Source organism: Erpetoichthys calabaricus, chromosome 2 (assembly GCF_900747795.2).
Source record: "Erpetoichthys calabaricus chromosome 2, fErpCal1.3, whole genome shotgun sequence".
NCBI lineage: Eukaryota > Metazoa > Chordata > Cladistia > Polypteriformes > Polypteridae > Erpetoichthys > Erpetoichthys calabaricus.
In genome coordinates this window covers 70269214-70292557 of record NC_041395.2, presented here as the reverse complement: position 1 = coordinate 70292557, position 23344 = coordinate 70269214, and the positions used below count along the sequence as shown (strand labels likewise).

The following is a 23344-nucleotide window of genomic DNA, read 5'->3' as shown; positions in this document are numbered from 1 at the left end:
CACTTTTTCTTTCTGTGCTACCTATTAAAGATTTTTGTAAAGTATTGATTTTTGCATCTAGCAATTCAATAACACACGGCGAGGAGTTTTCACCCACACTAGGACAACCATTGATTAAAATGCAATTACGGCTCTTAAAAACCTTGCCATATTTCAAATTCCCTTTGATGGGAATATGATTGCCATCTTTGAAAACATGCCTTATTCTTTTACATAAACAATAAAGAAAGATTTTTAAACAAAAACTCACATAACTATGACACCTTTTATTTAGGAATGTATTGAGTCTGAAAACGCTTTAGGAATTCCTGTAGCTAACCTTGAACCTTCCACCTCCTTGAACTTAAGTGAGCTGAAAACTATGAGAGTGGAGGGGTGGTAGTTTCTAGTACACACACTACTTTAAACTTGGTGCCCTTGGCAATAGGACTCACACCCCATCCAGTGTTGGTTCCTGCCTTATGACTGATAATGTCAACAGAGATTTGCACCTCCATGGTGCATAAATTACACATGAAATAATAGAGAGATGGATGGATTGTCCTTTGTAAATACTTAATGCAGGAAACATTTATTCCTTCATTTTCTGATCCAAATACATTTATTAAAGGATCACCTATCCCAGCAACTTTGGGAACATAACTCAACACGGTTCACAACTTGAGTACCAGTGCAACAGAAAGGCACCAATTAACCTAACCTGTGTTAGGGATATGGGATGTGCAGAACAAGCAAGCAGAGTGATTTAAACAAAGATGAAATATGGTAAGATATCTTTTATCTCTTTCTTAATAATAATAATTCTTTGCATTTATATAGCATTTTTCTCACTACTCAAAGTGCTCAGCAATTGCAGGTTAAGGGCCTTGCTTAAGGGCCCAACAGAGCAGAATCCCTTTTGGCATTTACGGGATTCGAACCGGCAACCTACCACTTGCCAGTGAAGATCCCTAGCCTCAGAGCCACCACTCCACCTTTTCTTCCACAAAAAACAAGCAGCTCTTAATATTTATGGCATAAAAGTGTCTCACCTAAAAAACATGTCATAAACACAGCAGGATTATCAGACGATACTCAACAACCACCTATGACATGTGTCAAACTTTACTTTGAACTTGATTGATATCATGAGTGTTTTTGTAACTATTAAGGTCAACAGAAAGTCTGTGCAGGTCCCAAAAACTGTCAGAAAAGTACAAAATATATATGTTAAACATATGTAGAATTCACTGCACCTTGTAGAGGTCTTCTTGCCTTGTAAATGTTTACTAGGTGTAGAACAACACAGCCATGGCATAGAAAGGCAATAATTTAAATAACATGTACAAACACTAGTGACTGGTAGGTCCCTGCATTTTGCTGTTTGGGTAGGCACACCTTGTGGCACAAAGATGTTTATTTTGTGTGAAAATGAATGAGCATGAGGTCATTCGGGACTGGTGAGAGAAGGAGAGAATCAGTTTCTGGCAGGGCTGTGATCCTGTTATCTGCTAAACTGGGCCACCTTACCCAATGAAACAGATAGCAAAGGTGCTGGAACATTTGCTGGGTAAAGCCTTAGGGGAGTTGTTATTACAAGGAGCAGAGAGCAAAATGACAGCAAGTATACAAGTGGAGTAGCACATTATAATATACTGTATGTGCCTTAACACTGTTTTTGGAATTTGAGAAGTGGGAGAGCCGCTGCAGGCAGAAAGAGCAAGAGTTATATAGCTGGGTCCAGTGGTGAGGTAGGACTTTCTATTGTATGCGTTGCTAATTAAATATTTTATCTCTCTATATTCACCCCTATTTTTTAAGATTGAATAAAACCACATTTTTAAATACTGAAGACTTTTGGTGTTTCTTGATTCAGGGCACACACAAGTTTACCCCTATCACACACAACAGAATACTAAAGGTGCACATCTGAAAGCAGATTATTAAAACTGAGTACTAAAGTGAGCCAAAAAAGCAGCTGCTACAATCTCTGGCATTTATTTGCAATTAGCTAATTATATCTGGCAAAGATGCATGGTACTAAAAGGACTCAGGAATCTAATGTTTCAGATCAGCAGGGTACAGACCTTTAAAATGAATATGAATTCTCACATGCAAATTTGTTACCTATCACGTTAAGAATTAACCAATCTTACCAATCATGTTAAGGATTTCAAAAAATAATTCAAAATTTCATATTTTTAAATTGTGGAAACAAACTAGGTACGGGAACTAATGTGAACAGGCTATGCTACATCCATCCATCCATTTTCCAACCCGCTGAATCCGAACACAGGGTCACGGGGGTCTGCTGGAGCCAATCCCAGCCAACACAGGGCACAAGACAGGAAACAATCCTGGGCAGGGTGCCAACCCACCGCACAGGCTATGCTACAAGTTTAGATAATTTAATTGTAAATCTCAAGTATGTTTGATATACTCAAAGTGAATGACTAGTTTCTTAAATGGTCTTGTTTTTGGGGGAAGAAGCAGAAGGAAGAGGATATTAATCAACACCTTTACCCCACACAAATGGGACTTACATATTTTATTATAACATTTGTGGCTCCTCACATACAGCACAGAAAGCTTCAGAGAGGTTATAACCTACAGTATATAAACTAGGATATGAAAAGATCGAGGGGACAGGCTAAAAATGGGCAAGTCTAAGGATCTGACCAACTTTGACAAGGGCAAAATTGTGATGGCTAGACAACTGGGTCAGAGCATCTCTAAAACAGCAGGTTTAGTGGAGTGTTCCCAAAATGCAGTGGCTAGTACCTACCAAAAGTGGCCCAAGGAAAGAAAACCCCTGAACAGGGTCATGGGCACCCAAGGCTCACTGAAGCGTGTGGGGAGCAAATTTTAGCCAATCTGATCCAAACTCACAGAAGAACTACTGTAGCACAGATTGCTGACAAATGTAATGCTATTCATGAGAGAAACACACAGTGTATCACAGTTTATTGAATATGGGGCTGTGTAGCCACAGACCGGTCAGAGTGCCCATACTGACACTTGATGACCATCAAAAGCGCCTACAATAAGCATTAAAACTGGACCATGGAGTAATGGAAGAAGGTGGCCTGGTCTGATGAATTACGTTTTATTTTAGACCATGTGGACAGCCAGGTGTGTGCGCATCGTTTACCTGGGGAAAAGATGACAGCAGGATGCACTGTGGAAAGAAGGAAAGTTGGCGATGGCAGTGTGATGGTCTTGGTAAAGTTCTGCTGGGAATCACTGGGTCCTGGCATTCATGTGGGCTTTACTTTGACACATACCACCTACCTAAAAATTGTTGCAGATCACGTACATACCTTCATGACAACAGTTTTCTCTGATGGCAGTGGCATCTTTTAGCAGAGAAAAGTGCGCTGCCTCCCTGCAAAACTTTTTCAGGAATGGATTCAGGAACATGACAAAGAGTTCAAGACGTTGACTTGGCCTCCAAATTTCCCAGCCTTCAATTCAATCAAACATTTGTGATATCATCTACTGTTAAATTCTGCTCTGTTCCTGTAATATTTTTATTTTACTGTAATACTGTATTGAGGATTACTTGTGTTTTGTTCTGTTTATTATATTGTATTGACCCCCTTCTCTTTCACACCCACTGCACGCCCAAACTACCTGGAAAGGGGTCCCTCTTTCAACTGCCTTTCCCAAGGTTTCGTCCATTTTTTTTTCCCTACTAGGGTTTTTTTTTTTGGGGAGTTTTTCTTTGTCTTTGTTTCTTAGAGAGTCAAGGCTAGGGGCTGGCAAGAGGCAGGGCCTGTTAAAGCCCATTGAGGCACTTCTTGTGTGATTTTGGGCTAAACAAAAAATAAAATGTATTGTATCTGTGCGATGTGACTGATGAGTCAGTTCCATGAAAGCTCCTCCCACCAACGTCTTGGTGCCAAATACCACAGGGCACCTTCAAAAGCCTTGTGAAGTCCATGACTTGACAGGTTAGATCTGTTTAGGCAGCATGGGGGTGCCCTACACAATATTAAGCACGTGGTTTTTATGTTATGACTTGACGATGTGTGTGTGTGTGTGTGTGTATATGTATGTATACATATAAACTGCTCAAAAAAATTAAAGGAACACACATCAGATCTCAATGGGAAAAAAAATCGTGCTGGATATCTATATTGATATGGACTGGGTAATGTGTTAGGAATGAAATGATGCCACATCATTTGATGGAAATGAAAATTATCAACCTACAGAGGGCTGAATTCAAAGACACCTCGAAAATCAAAATGAAAAATAATGTGGCAGACTAGTCCATATTGCCAAAATTTCATTGCAGTGACTCAAAATCGTACTCGGTAGTTTGTCTTGCCCCCACTTGCTTGTATGCATGCCTGACAACTTCGGGGGGAGTGGGGTGGTGCATGCTCCTAATGAGACAACAGATGGTGTCCAGGGGGATCTCCTCCCAGATCTCGACCAGGGCATCACTGAGCTCCTGGACAGTCTGAGGTGCAACCTGGTGATGTCGGATGGACCAAAACATAATGTCCCAGAGGTGTCCTCTTGGATTTAGGTCAGGTGAGCGTGGGGGCCAGTCAATGGTATCAATTCCTTCATCTTCAAGGAGCTGTCTGCATACTCTCGCCACATGAGGCTGGGCATTGTCGTGCACCAGGAGGAACCCAGAACCCACTGCACCAGCATAGGGTCTGACAATGGGTCCAAGGATTTCATCCTGATACCTAATGGCAGTCAAGGTGCCGTTGTCTAGCCTGTAGAGGTCTGTGCGTCCCAACATGGATATGCCTGCACAGACCACTACTGACCTGCCACCAAAACGGTCATGCTGAACGATGTTACAGGCAGCATAATGTTCTCCACGGCTTCTCCAGACTCTTTCACGTCTGTCACATGTGCTCAGGGTGAACCTGCTCTCATCTGTGAAAAGCACAGGATGCCAGTGGTGGACCTGCCAATTCTGGTATTCTATGGCAAATGCCAGTCGAGCTCCACGGTGCCGGGCAGTGAGCACAGGGCCCAGCCACCCTCATGAAGTCTGTTTCTGATTGTTTGTTCAGAGACATTCACATATTGATGTGCTATCCTGGAGATTGTGCAACCTCTGTGGGGTCCAGCTATCGCCTCATGCTACCAGTAGTGACACTGACTGTGGCCAATTGCAAAACTAGTGAAAAAGCAGTCAGAAAAGATGAGGAGGGAAAAATGTCAGTGGTCTCCACCTGTTAAACCATTCCTGTTTTGGGGGTTGTCTCATTGTTGCCCCTCTAGTGCCCCTGTTGTTAATTTCATTAACACCAAAGCATCTGAAACTGATTAACAACCCCCTCTGCTACTTAATTGACCAGATCAATAGCCCAGAAGTTTCATTGATTTGATGCTATACTCTGATTAAAAAGTGTTCCTTTAATTTTTTGAGCAGTTTATAAAGTGTTTTGGAAAACATTACATAATGGGAGCAAATGAGCCAAATAAAAATTAAGTTTCAAAAAATTAAATAATAATGATTAAACTAATCATAACATGTACAAGCTAACAAAGTTAAAGCTAGAAAAATTGATGGATTTTTGTTCTTTGTTAATATACTGAACATCCCTGAGTAACATCATTGACTTTGAAAATTATCAATCACCTTAAAAAACCTCTCTGTGTATCATATTATGGATTATCACAGTGTTTATATTTGAATTAGAAAATGAAGAAAATCAAAAGACTTTCTCCAGGCAAATTGATTCCATTTCTTTAGAAACACACAGCTCTCGCTAAACAGCCAAAGAAAAAATGTTAAAGTACCATAGGTGAAATAAGGCAAAGCTCTTCAGACTGATGGCAGGTCAGCAAACCAGAAAATCAAACAATACATTCACCCCACATTTCCATACAACAATAACTAGCATGTTTGATTGTAATTAAATTAAATCAATATTTAAAGAAGTAAAAATTGAACAGACGGGCACAGCAGCTCCTGGATTCAACCCCTGACTTATTCACTGTCTGTGGTTTATCTGCACACTCTCTCAGGGTCTGTGTAAATGACAACTATAAACTAGCAAAGAATAAATGTAGCCCTGTGATGGACTGTTGCCCCACACATAATTACCTCCTACCTTGCGCTTTGGTGCCCTGGACCGTAAAATGGATTAAGCAGGTTGGATAATGGATGGATAGATGAAAATATGAATGGCAAAAATGTAATTCTGTATTTAAAAAATTATTCTTCCTGCTGTATAGATTTAATGGCACACAATTGAAAATAAATTCTTGTTGCACAGAATGTTGCTGTGTCACTTAGACTAAAGTAGTTGCAAGGAGACTCTAAAAAAACAGCAAAAGATACAAACAGACCCTAACAGACTCTGCTAGTAACCTCACAGCTGAAGGTTTACTATAGAGCCCACAAGGATGTATTGCATGTCACTCATCAGTCCCTGCATGCTCAGGAGAACACAAATGAGCACAGCAATGAATCAGAGTACAAAAAGAATCGTTCAGAAAGGCCAATAAAGGTGTGCAAAAGTAGAAGAGAATTCTTGTTCTTCGGATCAGAAGTTGACAAGCTTAAGCAAGAACCAGGCCTCCCCCTAAATGGAATATGGCTGTTGTGCTGTTATATGGACACCATATAGCAGGGCTACTCAACTATAAATTTGAAAGGTCCACTTACTAAATTTCCATTCAGTCTGAGGTCCGGAAAAGTGACGGTCAAATTCCAAATAGAGAACTCCAAAAAAAGGCAATCCCCAAACTTTAGAACTATACACAAAAAATGACATGGTAGGCCTTTTAGTGTGAAAGGTGACACCTTCTTTGTGCCACCAGTTGTTTGAACTTGGGCATAAAAGGTGTGAGGGCAAGGCGGAGGCACTGATGTAAATGTTCATTGGTGAGGGTGTTGCGGTATGTGTTTTTCACAATGTTCATAGTGGAAAAGGCAGATTCACAGCAGTACGTTGAGGGAAACATTGTAAGAATTTGAAGGGCCATCTTCTGCAGGAGAGGAACACCTGCCGCAGTAACCATCTTTGTCCAGAAGGTGACAAGGTCACAGTGAGATTCCTGCAGTGCTAGGTTTTCTTGTAGCTCAATTAACTCTGTTTGCAGAGAAGCAGCACTGGCCCATTGGAAGACATTTGTGGCTTCATTTGAGAATTCTGCAATATTTTTGACAAGAAATGGATTTTCGATGCACAGCAAGACTTGTTTTCCCAAAGGGAAATCTTCAAAGCGAGTTTGGAAATTTTTAATCAGCTTGTCCAGGAATTCAGCATAATTGTGATGGTGATGTTTTCCTGCAGTCTGATCCAAAAGTCTTGGGAAGTGAAGCAGGTCCTGCTGTAAGTCACATTTGAACACCTCCAGCTTCCCCTGGAAAGCACGGACAGCTAACATGAGGTCACACACTGTGCTGTTTTTGCCTTGGAGCTTCATATTAAGGTCATTAAGATGGGAAGTAATGTCCGTTAGAAAAGCAACAATTTCCATTTTCTCGTTATTCTTCATGAAATCCACAAACAGTTTGGCTTTTGCACTCTTCTGATCCAACAGAAATGTCTCCAGCTCTTTACGCAGTGCCCAAAAACGCTCCAGTACCTTGCCTTTACTAAGCCACCGGACATTGTTGTGAAGGAGCAAATCATCAAATGTTGCATTCACCTCTATTAGAAATGTTGCAAAGCAGAGGATGCTCTCAGATAATTGACTAGTTTCATGACTGTTGTCATGACTTCTGAGTACCTTTCTCCAAGGCTGGCACACAAAACCATCTGGTGAATTATGCAGTGGTATGCCATGAGGTCAGGGTGGTGAGTTCTCAAGCGTGACACTAATCCCCTCTCTTTCCCAATCATACATGGTGCGCCATCAGTAGCAATGGAAACAACATGCTTCAGGTCTATCGCTCTGTCTCTAAGCATCTGTGTCACTGCTTCATAGATATCATCCCCCCTTGTGTGTCCATGGAGGTTTGTGAGACCCAAAACATCTTCATGAAATTCTCCCTTTTCTTCATCAAAAAATCTGACAAAGACCATGAGTTGTGCATTGTCCGTGATATCTGTGGATTCATCCACAGCCAATGAAATGAATTTGGCTTTTTTTATAGCAGAACTAAGTTGTTCAAGCAAATCATCAGCGAGTATTTCAGCTCGTCTTGCAGCAGTGGAATCAGAACAGGGTATTTGGTTTATTTTCTGGATTATTTCATCCTTTTGAGTCCCTTCAAACAGAGCAGTCACCACTTCACTCATACACTCTTTGACTACTTCAGCATCAGAGAAGGGTTTCTTGTTTTTTCCCAGGACCCATGCTACTCTAAGTGAGGCTTCTGTTGCCCGCTTCTGTTGTGTGGCTGATCTAACTATTACACTGCTTGTAGCTTCATATGATGATTTCAGCTGGTTTATTTTTATGGTCCTTACCTCTGAGTTCTGAGGGTAATTTTGTTCGAAATGTGCATGCTTGGTTTCATAATGGCGTTTCACATTACCACTTTTGATTATTGCTACCGTCTCGTTGCAGATTAAACACATTGGTTTTCTGCTTCCCACGGAGAGCACGAACACATATTTTTCTGTCCACGCACTCTTAAATTCGCGGTTTTCAAAATCAACTTTTCTTTTCTTATCAATGTACAGTCTTGAGCCAGCCATCTTCACTTTCAGTCAGCAAAAAAAAATTCAGTTATCGAAATTTGCACTGCCTGCGAGTGATGAGACTGCCTGTTCACCGGCCTGACCCAGAGCACGTGACCGGTACATAAATCTGGCTGCCGTGAATGAGCGAGCGAGCGAGTATTGGGGGGGAGGCGGGGAGTAGTGGGAACGATACTGTTACAACTGCTGTGATTGGACATAGATGAAGCAACCAAACCGAGTAGAAACCTCAAAGATATATCGCACGGAATCACAATTGCGCACTTCATTGAGAACTCATTTGGATTATGATTAAATTTGCATGTTTGTTTTGGCGTCGATCCAGATTTAACCGTATTTGGGTCCGGATGCGGACCGGAGTCCGCCTATTGAGTACCCCGGCCATATAGTGTCATAATGTTAAAAAAATGTTGAATTGTAAGAAAAATGGAAGAATGCCGTTTATTTGTCATTAAGTTATTTTGTGGATTGAAAACTTATGCAACAGTTCAATTTAGCTAAATAGTTAAGACTAAAAGAAGAAACAAATAAAAAGAACAAAAAGGTACAGAAAAACATGGCAGAGTAGCAGCTGATTCTTACCACACAGCTACAAATTAAAAATTATTTTTGGTCACTGGCTCCTCTGTGAAACTGCTCTGCTTCAGGTAACTAATGATTTGCTTATGGCAGCAGACTCTGAACAAACCAGCGTATTAATTCTGTTAGATCTTAGTGCAGCATTTGACACTGTAAAATATGAGTGGAGAACATGCTGGGCATTGCCATCCAGTGCTTTAGGTCCTATATGACTGATAGGCAAGAGTTTGTTAGTCTTGGCAACAGCAGATCCAGCTCAATGCCAGACACACAAGGGGTTCCTCAGTGCTCTGTCCTCGGCCCTCTGCTCTTCTGTATTTATATGCTTTCCCTTAGCCATATCATTCATAGCTTTGGACTGGGTTATCATTTTTATGCAGATAATATTTAACTTTACTTCAATGTTAAAAGTGAAACTTCATCAGTGCTTTCTCAGCTCAAAACTTGCCTCAGTGAAATTAAAACCTGGATGGAGCAGAACTCTTTAAAATTAAATTGCAGCAAAACTTAAGAGCTCCTTTTCAATCACTCTTGATGGTGATTTCATCAGACTTTCTTCTAATGCAAAGTATCTTAGTGTCATTTTTTATTCTTTCCTTTCTTATTCCACCCACTTTAACCCCATTAAGAAACTTTCTTACTTCCACCTCCGTAATATATCCTGTGTTCGCTCATTCCTCTCCTTTTCTAATTCTGAGACTTGTTAAAGCTTTTATCACATCCTCCATCAATTATTGTAACTCTCTCTGGCAGATGCCCCTTCAAATCTTATGTCACAGCTCCAGTTGATTCAAAACTCTGCTTCAAGAGTTCTTACACAAACCAGAAACAGCAAGCACATCACACCCATCCTACTTCGCCTTCACTGGCTTCCTGTGTCTTACAGGATTGAATATAAAATTCTATTATAAATCTAAATGCTTTTAATGGCCTCATACCAAACTGCATCAATGACTTTCTCCATCATTATGTTCCTGTTTACCCACTAAGGTCCTTTGATTATGGCAATCGTGTTGTGCCTGACAGTAACCTGCATTTTATGGGTGGCAGAGCCTTCAGCTATATAGCACCCAGACTTTGGAATGACCAACTGAAATTAATTAGATGCGTTCATTCTTTAAAAAAACAACTTAAAACTCATCTGTTCAGGAAGGCTTTTAGCTTAACCGGACATTCTGCCCCTTCTTTTAGTTTGCCTCTCAGTCCAGATGATCAGGATAACATGTGTGTGTGTGTTATATCACAAATTATGCGATTTGCTCTTTTAGCATTGAATTTAGTATTATACTCTGGTTTATTGTCTTTTAGTCTATTTAATGCTTTCTATATCCTGCATTTATCTCTTTTAGTGTTCTATGCAGAAAACAGCTGTATCCAATGTTACATATACCCAGCTGTTCTTTGTGTGACTCTGTTTATGGGAAAGGTGCTATATAAATAACATGTATTATTATTATTATAATTATTAATAATCCATCCATTATTATGAATTATTTAAGGTCTGCAAAGAACAAAAAAAAAAACAATTAAGAATTCAAATCTTACTGGGGTAATCCTTGGGATGAACTTTCTCTGACCAGTTTCCATAAAATGTCAACCTGTATTTAGCTGTTCCACAGGCACAGCAATCAAGTATTGGTTTTTCAGTAGAACCTTCCAGTGATGATTCTAAAATTGATAACATAAAAAATATATATTTATATATATAGATAAATAGCAATAACAATAACCCGTCTGTAAAAAGAACACACAAGCCCAAACAATCAAAATTTAATTAAAGTGACAGCCATGCAAACAAGCTTCATGACGTATTTGTTGACCATTAGGTTAGCACATCAGACCAACTGGTCTTAATCGTCACTGTCCAAATAGCCTGAAAAACAGAAATCTACTTTATTTTAGATATCATTAACCTAAAAAATGATTCTAAAAAATCAGTAAATTAAAGGCAGACAGAAACGTACCCTTTTCACATAGTTTCTTTGTGAGGGAACCTTCATCCTGGAAATAAATTATCCTTTTTTGCACAATACTTGCTCTAAAAAGAAACACAGAAGAGAATTTGAATTAAATCAACTTTATTTTTTATTTAATGGAAATGAAAATTGAGTGGTTTCACTGAGCAGGCTTTTCAGTAACCGTGAAACATAAAATTGGCTCAGTAACAACTGATCTGCCATTTCTAATAGCTGCTTATTCCAATTTGAGGTCATGCTGCAAAAGAGCATTTTCTCTGGCAACACTAGGCAGGTCTGTATCCTGGATGCCAGCCAGTCATAGGGCACTCCTGCACACTCGCTTACACATTTAACAGACTCTTGTAATTGAGCCTAATGTGGCTACTTTGAACTACAGATAAAAAAGAAGATCTGAAATAGCAGCACAGCATGAAGATTTCAAAAACACATTTCAAAAATGAGTATCAAACTTGGAAAAGATGAAGTGAAACACTGCAGCACTAGCTGCCATGCAGCCCAGACACTCATATTTAAGTGATAAGCTATTACTGACTGTGTGTAAGGTATGTGGAGGATGAAACCTAAAGTGATTAACTGTACCATTTTTTTACAAAGTAAGGGATATATGAAACTTGAATGTACTCCTTGTGATAAAACGTAGGATTCATATCTGACTCTGTTTGCAACCTGACAGGGTACAGAAGCAATTAAGAAGATGTTCAACTACAGTAATTACAGTACATTAGATTAACAAGGCACAAAAATCCAGGAAGGTTATTAAGCATACTTCTGAAAATGTTCCATGAGAAGATCTGTATTTAACCAGAGATATATACAAGAAAGGAAAAAAAGATAATCCAGGGAAAACTGACTAGAACTTATTCTGAGAGGAATGAAGTAAAATAAAAGAGAGAGGATTTTAATATTTTCGAACAAAGTATGAAGTTAGAAGTGTTTCCAACAAGTAAACATGGTCATGAAGTAAATGCCAGCTTACTATAAAGTCTATTCTTTCACTTGAAAATGTATGTACAAAAGTAAAACAATGTTTAAGGAAAATTTCAAGCAAGTTTTATTAAAGGTCTTTTCAGGACGAGAACCGCAGAGAGGAAACTGTTATCATGTAGTGTGGCAGACAGTTATAGCTTGGAAGTCTCATCTTCATAATATTTTCATTATTAAATCACTGGCGTAGTGCACAATCTGTAGCCCCCAAATAGTGGAGGTTGGGCTCCACTCCATAAGAAAAGCATATGTTCTCATCCTACCTGCCCCTCCTCTGAAGTCAGAAACTATTCGAATAAATGGGTTTTCGGAGACCATGCTGTGTCTCGACAACTTGTCGCATTTCAGGGGAAACTTCTGATGTGGCATTAACATAAAAATGCTACATTTTTCAGCTCCATTGTATTATACATTGACATGCCGGAAAAAAAAACAAAGCAGCATTACCAAGAAAGCCACTTCAGTTATGCACATTGTCAGGTACGTGCACATGGGAGACAGCTTAAGGGCTCTGGTGTTGGTAATTTATTGCCAAACAAAGGGTTGGCACGGTGGTCTAATGCATTCCTTTTTCCTCCCTCTACAGAGCAGAAGACTGGCAGCCACTCCACCGCTGACATCAATTCCATTATCTGCTCTCCTAGACCCTTCCTCCCAATTGACTATATCACCTGGGAACCAGCCCAGTTGTTCTCAGTTCTGTTTTGAACTTGCATCTGGAAAGATATCTCCACAAACAATTACATGCTGTATTATTGTACACTCTTTCATATTATACAGGGTGACCAAGGCAGCTTTGTTATGTTCCCTTTTTGCAACATCTTTTCCTTACTGTTGCGTAAAATACTTAGTAGACAAATAAGAGCCTTGAATCATTATTAAAAATAAAATCCAAAATGGATGTTCTTTTATTACACCAACTGATGAAGCCTCGCCATGCGGATAGCAAGGCTCCTCATAGCAAGACTGGTTTGTCTTAACAGAGCAGTTCCTTCCATCATTTAGGATCATTTATATAAAACAACTAGAAAGCATTTCAATTACCCCAATAAGCGGACAGATAAATAATACATTCCTTAAAAATCCCCATGCTATTAAGAACCATCAAAAGACCCCAAAATAGTAATTGTGTAAATATCTGGTTCAAAGAAATAAGACTTCTTACACATAAACTATGAGGGGCAGCACGGTGGTGCTGCTGCCTCGCAGTTAGGAGACCTAGGTTCGCTTCCCGGGTCCTCCCTGCGTGGAGTTTGCATGTTCTCCCTGTGTCTGTGTGGGTTTCCTCCCACAGTCCAAAGACATGCAGGTTAGGTGCATTGGCGATTCTAAATTGTCCCTAGTATATGCTTGGTGTGTGTGTGAGTGTGTGCCCTGCGGGGTTTGTTTCCTGCCTTGCGCCCGGTGTTGGCTGGGATTGGCTCCCGTGAACCTGTAGTTAGGATATAGCGGGTTGGATAATGGATGAATGTTATATATGGCCTCATCTTTTAATTTAAATGAGCTGGTTAAAGTGACGTCAGGATGTCCTAGTTGAACAGGCAGGCAGTTTCAAGTATATTTTCCCTAACAGCAACATATATATAACTGAACAACTATCTGTTGAACACCACTACAGCTTTGCATGGACTGTTTTGCTTCCCTCTAAAGCTAAACAAAAACTTCTATTAAACTATACGCCGACTTCCCGTCAGCCCTTCTGTACTCCTCCTGACTGCTGTGAATTGATGCCCTCTCAGTACCATTGTCACAGGATTACTCAAGTAATAAACTTGCTTATTGAACAACTGCACACAGCAACACTGCAAAGCCTGTATAGGGCTCTGATTTATTCATTTCCTAAAACACCTTCTTTCTCGAATCCTCCTGATTTAAAGGATGTAAACTGCTATCACTCAAACATCCACCCTGCCCAGACAGTTCCTAGACACTCCTCTTGAACCGTCTTGGGTGTGAAAAACTCGCAGACCATCGTCTTTCAGTCCTGCCTGTCAATTGCCCTCTGCATTCTGTTACAATATCTACTCCCAAACTCAGTAATTTATAATGTTATAGGAGGCAATATACCCTTTTCTCACTGTTATCTTTAGCCTAAAATTGCAAATAATGTTTCCTTTTTTCAAAAATGTATGTACACATTTGTGGCTGGCTTTGTGGGATTTGTGGGGTGTCCCTTATGCCCATGAACTAAGTATGCTTGGCCGAATGGTCTGTTCTCATTTCAGCTTTTCTTTTGTAACATCATAATCAGACTGCCAGTTGATTTTCCTTGTACATTATCATTAACTGAAATCTCATATTTAACCAAACTTCATGTTTATTTGTTCTCTATGTTACTCTGAGTAATTCAAAATTTCACAACAGTTTAACACAGAAACTTTTTTTTTTACTTTCTGAGATTTCTAAAGGCAATTTTTTGATTTTTGTTTAAATCACTTGTTAATGTTATCCCCAATAGGGTAGCTAGAGCCTATCCCAGCAGCAACATGTGCAAGATGGAGATGAAAATTCAATAAGATGTCAATCCATTACAGGGTGAATTCACACAAATATGATATTGAGTTAATTTAGAATTGTCAGGAAAGCTATCCTGATTGTCTTCGGAATAAGAGCTGAAAGAGGAGAACCTTTAGAAAAACGAAGCAGATACACAAGCCAAGAACAAGCCTCCTCATGCAAAAGCCAAGAATAACTTACAATGCAACCAAGATCCTTGGAGATATGAGCTAGGAGCACTGACCTTAGCGTGTGTGGGCCGCTCATCACCAAACATATTAACTTCTGTTTCTATATTTATATCTTTAGACTAGGAAAAATATATTTAATTTAGAGAAATGGAAAATAAACATTACATCACTCATAAATACTCTTTACTTTAAAACAATAAACAGTACCACCCCTAAGCTACAAAGGATGTACAAAATAAAAAATAAGTTAAGAATTTAAGGTGTACCTAAATTTCCTAAGGTGACAGGCCTTAGTTATAGTACCAAGAGTTTATTGGATGAGTTAGAAGTACTATGTAAGTACTTGAGTTCTCTTCTGTATGTAATATTTTTGTTTTTTTTTTTCATCCAGGGACTGATATTGTTAGTTCACTGGAACTCCTCGCCCTTGAACATACCACAACACACCATATCATACCATACCATAGCCTCTCATTACCTCTATTTGAGGTAAAATCTTGGTTTTCTTCTAATTTCTTCCAACTCAATAACCATAAGACGTTTTCACCTAATATTGATGGTACCTCAATCTATCCCTCCCCTCAGGTTAAGAGGTTGGAGGTTATCTTTGATAGTACTTTGCCATATCATCTCTGTAGCGTTCTATGCCTGCGACCATCCCTGACACTAAATAGCACTGCCATCCTTACTCATGCATCGGTCACTTCCCACATTGATTATTGTAATTCTGTTCTCTTTGGTCTCCCACATAAGCTTCTCCATAAACTTCAGCTTGTTTAGAATTGAGCTGCTCATATTAAAACTCAGAGATCTTCCATGCAACACGTTACCTCATCTCTTACACAGCTTAATTGACTTCCAGTAAAACTTCACATTGATTTTAAAATTCTTCTACTCACCTTCAAAGCACTTCATAATCTTGCACCATTATACCTTCCTGACCTCATACATGTTTATACTCCTAACCGCTCTCTTAAGTCCTCTACTTCTGATCTTCTCATCACCCCTCCTGCATGTCTGATCACCATGGGCTCCAGGGCACTTAGTCGTAGTGCTCCTTGTCTCTGGAACTCACTACCACAAAACATTTGTTACACAGATGCCCTACCTATTTTCAAATCTCATTTTAAATCTTATCTATTTAGATTAGCTTACACTACATGACCTTAGGCTGTACAGTGATCTGCCGTTTATCGCGGTTCAGCTATTGTGCCCCCGCTGTATCGCGGATTTTTCTGTGGAACATATCTAATTTTATATGTACATTGTACACTTTAGTAGACAAAGAGTTTTGCGTTACAGTACCCTGATGATTTCTTACAATGCAAGTTATTGGCTGAAAGAGGAGACTCAACCAATCAGAGCAGGATTTTCATTCTCATGGGCTCTGATTGGCTGCTGCTAATGTGGTGTAATCTAGCAAGAACAGCGAGCGTGGGTGCCTGATGCATCTCAGTTCTCTACATATTGCGTACCTTGCTTGTGGTCCGATTGTTGTGAGCAAACTTTTTGTGAACTTTTCTTTTTGTTTTAAGCCCTACGATGGCTCCCAAGAGTATGGCATATTCTAAGCCTTCTGGTAGTAGTAAGCCTAAGCGCCAGAGGAAGACCATGACCATTCAGGAGAAGGTAAAACTCCTGGATATGCTTTGGTAAGGAAAGCGTTACATGGACGTCGCTCGCCATTACAAGTTTACATGTGTTTAAAGCGTGAGGGAGGGGTATTTTAAGGCTTAAACTATAAAAAAAAATGTTTATTTACTGTATATGGTCTGTCTATATCGCGGATTTTCACCTATCACTGATGGGTCTGGAATGTAACTTCTGCAATAGACGGGGGAATCACTGTATTCTTATTGCTGTATTTTCAGTTCCATAGATATAGATATATGTTGTGGCAAAGGCGCTATGTAGGCGTTGACCCAACACAGACTGACAACAGCAGCATGTGTTAAATAAACAAAAAGAACTTTTATTTTTCTTCAGCCTTGGGGCACATCTTCCCCGTGTCCCACAGGCACAACACATTCCCAAAACATCCAAAAGCAAAAACACCCCAAACCCCACTCTTCTTCCTCCACTACTCCTCCCAGGCAGCTTTGTCCTCCTCCCGACTCTGGCGCCTAGAGTAGTTGCTGCTGGCTCCTTTTATAGCACCCCTGGAAGTGCTCCAGGTGCTCGTTGACCTACTTCAGGCTGCACTTCCGGGTGTGGCTGTGGTCACTCCCGCTGAGCATTTTGTGAAGAGCCTGAAGTGACTGGCAAGAGGATGGTTCACCGCGTAAGGCCAAGAAGGCAGCGGGAGTCGGGACTTGGGATGTGAAAACCCCAGCGTAAGTGCCCTGGTTGCTGGGGAGCCCAAGTCACATTCTGGTTAAGCCTACTGGAGCCAGGGATCGGCGAGGCGAACAGACCAGCAGGAGAACGCAGAGAGAAGGTCAGCTGCAGGTAGGGTGGCTCCCCTGGTGCATAGGCTGGACGGGAGAAGCAGGGGAGTCACCAGTAGAAAGGCACCGGGCTTTGTGTTAAAGGACAGCTTCCAGCCATTGTTTTAACCTTGTTGTTTTTAAAAGGTTTATTTCTAATGGATTTTAACCTCCACGATTTCACCTTGCTTTTATTGGATTATTTATTTGAAGGTTTTGATGCACTGCACTATTTATTTGAACACTGTTTTGTTTTGTTTTAATAAAAGCACTTTGCACTTTTTGCACCATCTCCTTGTTTCATTATTTGTGCCTCGGTGTCTAGCTGATCGGTGACATTATCGACGGTGTCGGGTTCAAGGGCTCCCAGAAGGAAGATGGGAGCATGGAGCAAACCCACATTGTCACATACTGTCTCAATAGAAGCCCTTTCTCTCAAGTAATTCATATCCAGATTACAATAATAGGTATAGGCACAGAGCTTACATTGGTTACTAATCACTGTTTTTTGCCAGAGCAGAAATAGTAAGGAAAAAATGTCAGCAATGATCACTCCCATTACCATGTGCATGCCTCTGTTTCTTTTTGTGATCTATAAAAAATTGAATGTGTATTTCTCCACACAACTTACTGTTGATCTGTTGACTTCAGTGGTTCTGTGGCCCACTGTTATTTGATACAAGAAAAAGTAACATAATAGTTACAGTAGTTACAGCTCTAAGGACCTTGGTTTCAATCTTGGCCTGGTGGAATTTGTATGTTGCCTCTGTGTCCATGTAGGTTGATTCTAGATTTTCGGATTTTTCACATCACAAATACAGCAGGTTGACCAAACTGGAAACGTCAAGCTGGGAATAAGTATAGGTGTGTGTAAGAAAGTGCCCTGCCATGCCCTAGTAACCATGGTGTGTTCCTTTTCTTGTTCCTAATATTGCTAGGATATAATTTAGCCACATGTGACTCTATACTAAACTACACTGACTCACAAAATGAAGAAATGAATGTTTAAGCTACAGTTTAGTTTACATATCTGGGTGTTTCATTGTATGTTTACTGTATTAAGTTAAAAGGAATAAGTATCTGACCACTTTCTACACACACTGTATAACTAGAGTTGTGTAGCGACCTTATGCACAAAAATTACTGTATATGTGTTTCTCACAGCATGCCAGTTGAATGTCACAAGAAAAGAAGCCAGATAAATTTGCACATCCAGTAAATTTTTCAGCAAAGCACCCTATGTCTCCTCAAGGTCTGTGAATTTTATATAATTTATTTCTCTCTATTATAATAAAAAAATCCTGGGACAAGACAAGATCCTTTTTCCTGGGATGAGACGTGACTTTTTCAGAAAGATACTTTCACGTCCCACAAGACGAGACTTTGTGCCAAGAGATTTAACCATACCCGGGGCCGGAAATAAAAGACAAAGAGTAGGTGACAAAGTAGATATATTCAAAAATGTTGGCGTGATATACATGCAGAGCAGGTTAGAGATAATCCATCCATCCATTATCCAGCCTGCTATATCCAAACTACAGGGTCATGGGGGTCTGCTGGAGCCAATCCCAGCCAACACAGGGCGCAAGGCAGGAAACAAACCCTGGGCAGGGCGCCAGCCCATCGCAGGGCACACACACCCACACACCAAGCACGCACTAGGGACAATTTAGAAACGCCAATGCACCTAACCTGCATGTCTTTGGACTGTGGGAGGAAACTAGAGTACCCGGAGGAAACCCACGCAGACACAGGGAGAACATGCAAACTCCACGCAGGGAGGTCCCGGGAAGTGAAGTTAGAGATAATGAAAGTACTAAAATTCTAAAGTCTCAAAAAAATGATAGTAAAGATCACATTAGCGCAAACAAATGGAAATTTTTACTCAGTGAAATAACGGAACAGCGAAAAGTGATCAAATATATTGTTCGGATTTAAACTTTAAGTTGGAGACTTATCATCTAATTTGTGTTGCCATCAGGGAAAAGTAGTGTTTCTTCCCAATGAAGAGGTATATTTGTGAGAATTAAAAGATTTGTTGTTTGGTGAATGTGAAATCCAAGTGGCACAGACACGAAGTGGTTGGCGCGTAGCACAGGCCGGGGGGTTGGCGAGCAAAGCGAGCAGGGGGCAAAGCCCACCAGTACTAAAAAAAAAAAAAATGAAAGATATTCCAGCCTATACAGGGGTGTACAAAAGTAGGTTTACAGTTTATTCTTGTATTATTACTTATTTATTAAGTATTTCATTTATATTATTTATCATCTTATTTGTCTTCTTCTTATTATTATTATTGTTATTAGCAACTAGACTACAAGACCATGTTAACAATGAAGGTCGGTAATTTGAGTATTTACGAGATTGTACCTAAGTGCACTGTGCCATTGTGCCATTCTTTTGAGTTAATAAATTAATAAAGCTATTGAGTTAATAAAACTATTGTAATAATCATAACCTGCATGTCTTTTTTCTAACAAACAACTGTAAACCTACTTTTGCCCACCCCAGTATATATAATGCAACGCAGAGCAGTACAGAAAAAAATGTACTAGACATGTCCCACGGCTACCAGAAAAAGCAAAGTGAGTCACGACTGTTATGTCAGATAAGGCCACAAGAACAAATAAAGCATTTAAAGAATGCTTACATATCTTTTTTAACATTCTGATAAATAGCTTCAAAATCAGATGCACTAAACATAAATGACTTGAAAGGAAAAGAGAATTTAGATAAGATATTAAAAAGGTCATCAGGGAAAGTAGAAGAAACAGTCTGAGAAAAGAAATGTGTGGATAGTAGCTCCAGTTTGCACACCTTATTCTACTGCATCTCTTATAGGACATGTTAGGAGCGGCACATTATTTTAAGAGCTTGTAAGTTGATGGTGTATCAATGCAATTACAACTTGGGAGGCTTTGGGTGTTATGAATATCATCCTAAATAAACATCATTGCTAGTCAACCTACAATGGGCAGGCACCCTATCCAAAGATTGTTCTTGCCTTGTGACCAATTTATTGCTGGGATACACGCCAGCTTCTCCAAGATCTTGCTCTGGATCCGTGGGTTTAGAATATGGATGGATGGATGGATGCTAGTTAACTGTAAGTAAGCCTGCAAATACAGTTTTCAAATTACATTTTCTACAGCACTGCAGTGAGCCACATCTTCCTCCCAATGCAATGGGCACAAGGTAGAGGTTAACACTAAACTGGGTGCCAGTCCATGGCAGGGCAAGCTGATAAATGCACAGCCTCTTATAATAGGAAACTTTGAAATGATTGCTTTTCTGAAATTAAATTGAATGTGAACATTTAAGAATGGTTTCCAGGGAGGAAGGTGTTGTGTAGGAAGGGGAAAGGGTATGGAATTGTCCTAACGGAAAGATGAGCATATAAGTTTGTATCCTCACTGCCAAACAATGAATAGCCCTTTAAATGTAATCAGTGTATTCAAAGTAATCTACCTGGCAGCTGCAATGTGACACACAGAGAGAAGTCACAGGCATTTGGCACAACGCCTCTTGGCCAATGTAAGACTACATATGGTCTCTAGCCAGGACAAAACTTGGCCATGTTGTCCTTATAAGGGTCCCAGCATTAGACAGACATCTAAATCTCAGAGGTGCTGAGACACTAAGAGGCACTAAAGGGGGAGTTCTAGCTAAGTATTCCTACAGCCAAATCAGATTGTTCTTGACAACAAAAGTAGTATTCATAGCTCAAAAGGATAGCATTGAGCTTAGTGTTAGAAGGGAATCTGTAATGAAGATCCATCAGAAATAGAAGGGAAATCAAAAGAGGTGAAAGAGAGAGAGTGAGACAGGCAATAAGCATAGAATGCATTAGTGATTAAAACCATGTAGGTGTCAGGAGTGGGCTGAGGATAATCCCTTAAACCTTACCTCTGTATACCATTTTCCCATTTACCCCCACTCCCATCTGTGTCTGTTGCTATGCAGTGCTAATCAAACAACACTCCAATATGACAGGATCAGTGTGCTGTAAAAATGGTGCCATCCTTTGGATGAGGCATAAAACAGAGGTCCTGACTCTCTGCAGTTCATTAAATGTCCCTGGGCATCATACACAAAGAGAAGGATACATCCCAATGTCCAGGCTAAATTGCCCTCCATGGCCTAGTCACTCCAGCTCCCTAACCATCCCATGTTTCTAATTTTCTGTCTCGCTCTCATCCCTTAACCACCAAATAGCTAATGTGTGGTTAACTTACTGGTTCAAAATGGCTGCCTTCACATCATCCAGGTGGATGCTGCACATTAGTGGTGGTTGAAATGACTCCCCACTCTCTTATGTAAAGCGATGTGAGTAGTCAGAAAATTGCAAAATAAATTTCAAAAAAGAATTCAAATACCTCAGGAGCAGGGGACATAACCAAGACTGTCTCAGATGGTGCTTTGCTGGAGCATTGTGTTTATATGTCTATAGGGTTATTATTGTCATGTGGACAGACACAGAGCTGAATTATGGCCAACTGATGCCCCCTATACACAGCCCAACAATTACATTACAAATAAATAAATAGTAAAGGTGAAAAAAGAGAATAAAGCTTAGCTGTTCTATGTGAAAAATCAGTAATAATATAATAAGAATATAAGAAGGTTAAGAGTCTGTTACAGAAATCGGGTGATGAGTTAAATGCTAGCAAGACCCAGTCAGTTGTGTTTATGTTCGATGAAAGCAAAACTCGTATGTCATGGCAAACCCAGCTTGCCAAATAAAACTTTTTCTTAACAATGCAGATTAAAGTCAACCATGGCAGATAAGAATAACTACAAAACATTCAACTAAAGCCGAGTCTTGCAGTCAGAGTTAGGGATATGATAGCTAGGGAAAAAAACTCTGAGCTTCCCCCTTCCCTTGTTGCTCAAAGCACATGCTTCTGTGCTTAAAAGATTAATCCAGGGCTGTACAGAGTACAGTGAAAGTAATACATGCATGTGCTAGTCATCATGTAACATGTCACAACTGGTGATGTACAGTATATGATATGTTCACATTTCCAAAACTCAGTGATATTTCAATTGTTGGAACCTTCATCAATGTATCTGCACGTTTGTAACTCTGACCTTGTCAACCAAACGTTACATCAAAAAGTGGCCATGCTCACAGACCACAATCACACAACAACCAGCATATTCACAGACCATAGCTCTACTATGCAGTAGCCCATTTAGAGCTCTCTTCAGGTTACTGGTTATTTTCTTAATTATTTCTCATGTATCCAGTGTTTCCTGATCCTTTGACTTCTTTCTTTGGATTTTCTACTTGCCTAGTGTTTTACTCTTGCTTTGATTTCTGTTTATGACCTTTTGCCTTATTTTTGACAACTGCTTTTAGATTTGTCCTTGCTGTATTCGGTCAATTAACTCATAAGCTATTTTGTGCATCACCACCTTTGAATTTTGCCACGTAACCCATTTGCTATTTTAAATGTGACCATATGGCTGCGTTTTTATTTTTTGAATTTTGCCTTTTGGATAAGGATTTGTTATTAACATTATTATTTTTGCCTACATGTCTGCTCTTTCCTCACAGATCTGCCCAAACAATAGCCAGCCACTCTTCACCAATGCAATGCTCAGATGTCCCTCAGTCTGCTCTTACCTTCATGCACTTCTGCCTCTGTTTTTTTCCCCCATTTATCCCTACAGTTGCAGGTTTAATTTAAAATAAACACCCAGCCTGAATATTTATATCTCATTTCTCATCATTCTATATGTGAAGAGTTCTCAGGAGTGCATTCTCTATTCACAACAGGCAAGCATGCTCAAAACCAAAAGGATGAAAGAGAGGTTAATAGCAGAGCCTATCACAGCACCATCTAATGGAGGTCAGGAAAAAACTACAAGTGCATTGTCAGTCCATCTCAGAATGAAATTCACATAAAAATGTAACTGTAAATGTCTTTATTTTAGAACAATATCATCATTTCCTCTGTACTTCAATGGATTTTCATCTGCAATGCTGTGTTATACCACTTAGCAATAAAAGGCACATGGTTACTGTGAAAAGTGAAACATGAAAAGTGTATGGACCCATAAATTCACCAAGGAAC

General features: G+C 39.8%; 1 protein-coding gene across 1 annotated transcript in view; it reads right to left on the bottom strand.

The window, feature by feature from the left end:
* The window catches only part of LOC114645958 (spondin-1), a 509623-nt gene that overhangs the window by 368092 nt on the left and 118187 nt on the right, over positions 1-23344 (bottom strand). The window contains exons 4-5 of the mRNA XM_028793897.2: positions 11156-11229; positions 10737-10859 (exon numbers count right to left, since the gene is read on the bottom strand). Of these exons, the coding sequence (XP_028649730.1) occupies positions 10737-10859; positions 11156-11229 (197 nt within the window). The remainder of the gene's footprint in view (positions 1-10736; positions 10860-11155; positions 11230-23344) is intronic.